This window comes from Equus quagga, chromosome 13 (genome assembly GCF_021613505.1).
Source record: "Equus quagga isolate Etosha38 chromosome 13, UCLA_HA_Equagga_1.0, whole genome shotgun sequence".
NCBI lineage: Eukaryota > Metazoa > Chordata > Mammalia > Perissodactyla > Equidae > Equus > Equus quagga.
The window spans coordinates 90230795-90234050 of record NC_060279.1 but is presented as its reverse complement, the minus strand read 5'-3'; the positions used below and the strand labels follow the sequence as shown (position 1 = coordinate 90234050).

At 38.2% G+C, this 3256-nt stretch overlaps 1 protein-coding gene across 1 annotated transcript; it reads left to right on the top strand.

Annotated features, from left to right (window-relative positions):
* The first annotated feature begins 237 nt into the window (after nucleotides 1-237).
* On the top strand, nucleotides 238-1273 carry LOC124249625 (vomeronasal type-1 receptor 4-like). Its single transcript, XM_046680742.1, has one exon. It carries the CDS (start codon nucleotides 238-240, stop codon nucleotides 1183-1185), a length of 948 nt encoding a protein of 315 aa, XP_046536698.1. The 3' UTR covers nucleotides 1186-1273.
* Nucleotides 1274-3256: the final 1983 nt, after the last annotated feature.

The following is a 3256-nucleotide window of genomic DNA, read 5'->3' as shown; positions in this document are numbered from 1 at the left end:
CTTCATAACCTAATTCTGTACTCTAAGGTTCTCAAGACTTCCTGGAATCCGGTTTCCAAAAGTGACGGTTCTTGGCCTGAAATACAGAAGAGCTGAACATTTCAACACCCCCCCACCCCATACTGAACTGTCAATCACTACATTCTTCCACAAGCTCCATTATTTAAAATTTCACAATATAATCTATTTTTGTTTCATTTGAAGCCTGGTTGGCCTAATTAAAACATTAATAAGATAATGTTTCCAAGTGACGTGACTTATGGGTTTTTCTCCATATCTCAAATTTCCATTGGGTTCCTGGGGAACTCACTGCTCTTCATGTTACATATATGCACCTTCTTAACTCAGCCTCACCTGAAAAAGCCTATAGATTTGATTTTCACACACCTGACATTGGTCAATGTTTTGACTATCATGTTCAACTTGATGCCAACTGTCACGTCATCCTTTGGAATAAGGCATTTTCTGGACGATGTTGGTTGTAAGGCAACTTTGTACGCATACAGAGTTACCCGGGGTCTTTCCATCTGTACCACCTCCCTCCTGAGCGCTTTTCAAGCCATCGCTATCAGTCCCAGTACTTCTATATGGGCAAGGCTTAAATCTAAAATCTCCACATGCGTTCTTCCCTCTTTCCTTGTCTTCTGGATCGTCAACATGCTCGTCTATATCCAGATCATCCAAGCTGTAGAAGCCAATCGCAATGCCACATTTGTTGGTTTCGCGTATTCTCAAGTTTACTGTCGCACTAAGCAGGTGGAACGCTACTATTCAAAGGCATTTATAAGTGGCATGGTGATTCGAGATCTCCTCTTTGTGGTCCTCATGATGTTGTCCAGTATCTACATGGTGAATCTCCTCTACAAGCACCGCCAGAGAGCCCAGCATCTTCGCAGCCCCAGCCTGTCTTCCCAGACATCTCCGGAAATCAAAGCCACCCACAGTATTCTTTTGCTGGTAAGTTGCTTTGTTTTCTTTTATTGTGCAAACGATTTCATTGCCCTTTACTTTTTTTATAGACCTGAGAAAAACCCAAGACTGGAGAGAATTACGGGGATTATTTCAGCCTGCTACCCAACCATCTGCCCTTTTCTGCTAATGAAAAATAATAAGATTTTTTTCAAATTTACTTCTCCCACTTCAAAGATGAGAACTACCGTTTCTCAAAGAACATTCAGTGGATGATCTCGCACCCACGACTTCCTTCTGCAACAGAGAAGCTCCTCAATGATGAACACAAATGGAAAATGCCACGTGGCTATTAAACACTTCAGATGTGGCTAGTATAATTGAGATGGACTGTAAATTAAAAATATAAACATTTTGAATTCTTACAATGAATGAGTATATACATGTCAAATTAATAATTTTCATATTGATTACTTGCTTACATTATAAGAATTTGAATTAAACCAAATACATTAAAAAGATATCATTAGACCTAACTTTATCTGCTTTGTTTTGCTCTTTTAAAAATGTGGCTGCTAGAAATTTTAGAATTACATTTGGGACCTCAATTATATTTCTGTCAAACTGCAATACTCTAGGGAAGATCATTTCTCTATTCAAAAAATATGTATTGCACACCTTACACATTCCAGGTACTATATTAGGGGTTGACCATATTTACTAATGAGGTTATATAGAATGTTTGTGCTCTTGGAAAAGTATAAGTGCATATGACAGAGCTATGATCAATAGAGCAGAAAATTGGGAGTTCTGTGAGTTTCACTCCTTGATGTATTCTAAAATACTTGAGTGTGTCTTTCAATGTCTGTGTAAATCCATCCATAGTAATAACCCCACCCATGCTATGCTCATATATTTTTAATTTTAGATCTAGTCTGTTATGATGATTTCATAAATATGTCCTTTCATTTCCAATAATTCTTCATTTGAAACAGTGTGACACTTTGCGCGTCTACTGTGGTGCATTTGCCTCAAACAGATGTAATTTGCACAATTCTTTCTTCAGCGCCACCTTCCATCATTTTCATCTTCACTATTTTGAGGTCTTTGTTCAATTTAATTCATTGTTGATTTAAAGTCCTTGGGGATATGATTCAACGGATATGTAGTTCGAATATCTGCACAATTTTTTCCAGCCTGGCCGCTGGATTCTATTTTTCCTACACGTAGGATTCTTGGACTGACTCCTTTTCATTCAGTAATTCACCTTCCTCTGTCTTCCAGCTTTTCCTGTGCAGGCAAGATCTCCAACAGCAGAATGGTGCTTTTCCTTTGAAAAAAATTTTTTCTCCATGAACTTTCAAATAGGTCCTTTATAATTAGATAAACTTTCATAGAATTTAAAAGCCTGTTTGCTAGATAAGAATAGGCGTGTTTTTCATTGCTGTTTCAATCCAGGCCATGGATTGGATGTGCAGCTGAAGTGAACTTCAACTTAGGAAATCGTCTTCCATTATTTAATGATTATCTTCCCTCCACCAGTTTGATTTTTCCATCTGGAATGGTCACTCCTCTTCAACAGAGGTGCAATGCCTCCTAGATAGCTCTCCATGTCCTTTCTGTAAACTTTTCCCCACCGTGGTTTTCATCTCTTTGAACAACACAATTTCAAGTTTTTCTTGGGCCTTGATCTCCCAAAATCAATTCAGGTTTAAGCATCAAGCATCCTCTCCTTCAAATGTATCTTCTGATTTCTTTTCAACCTTTAAAAATTGTCTAACAGATATGCCAAGGGGAGCCAGAGAGAGAAAAAGGGAGCTAGAGACAGCGAGGGAGAGAAAGAAAGCAGGCATAGGGTTCTGCTTTTACTGAGGTTGAGGGTGGAGGCCTGGGTTTTCATCTGTTCACTCCTCATTGGTGAATTTAAAACATAAGAGTTGAGAATTTAAAGTGCAGGAAGAGGAAAAACAAGTGGCCCAAATATCAGTTATCCAAATCAACAGAGATCACTAAAACTAAAAAGTCTTGGAGTGGAGGGGACAGGGCTCCTTATCAAATGGGGTGGCTGACAATGGGTTTATTCCAGATGGCCATCTTTGAAGAGGATGCCTCTTTGAAGTGGATGCCTCAGCAATCAAATATTAAGTCAGAAATGAAGAGCCAAATATCAGTGCTTATACTACAGCCATTTAATTCCACCTTCTGCACAATTTTATAATCTCCTCTGTAGTCACCATTCTTAATTTGGGGTGTCATATGCCTTGAGACAACCTGATGAATATTCTTATAAAATGTTTTATCAGTTCATATAAACTAAGCATCAGAAACATAATTTTTTGAAATTTAG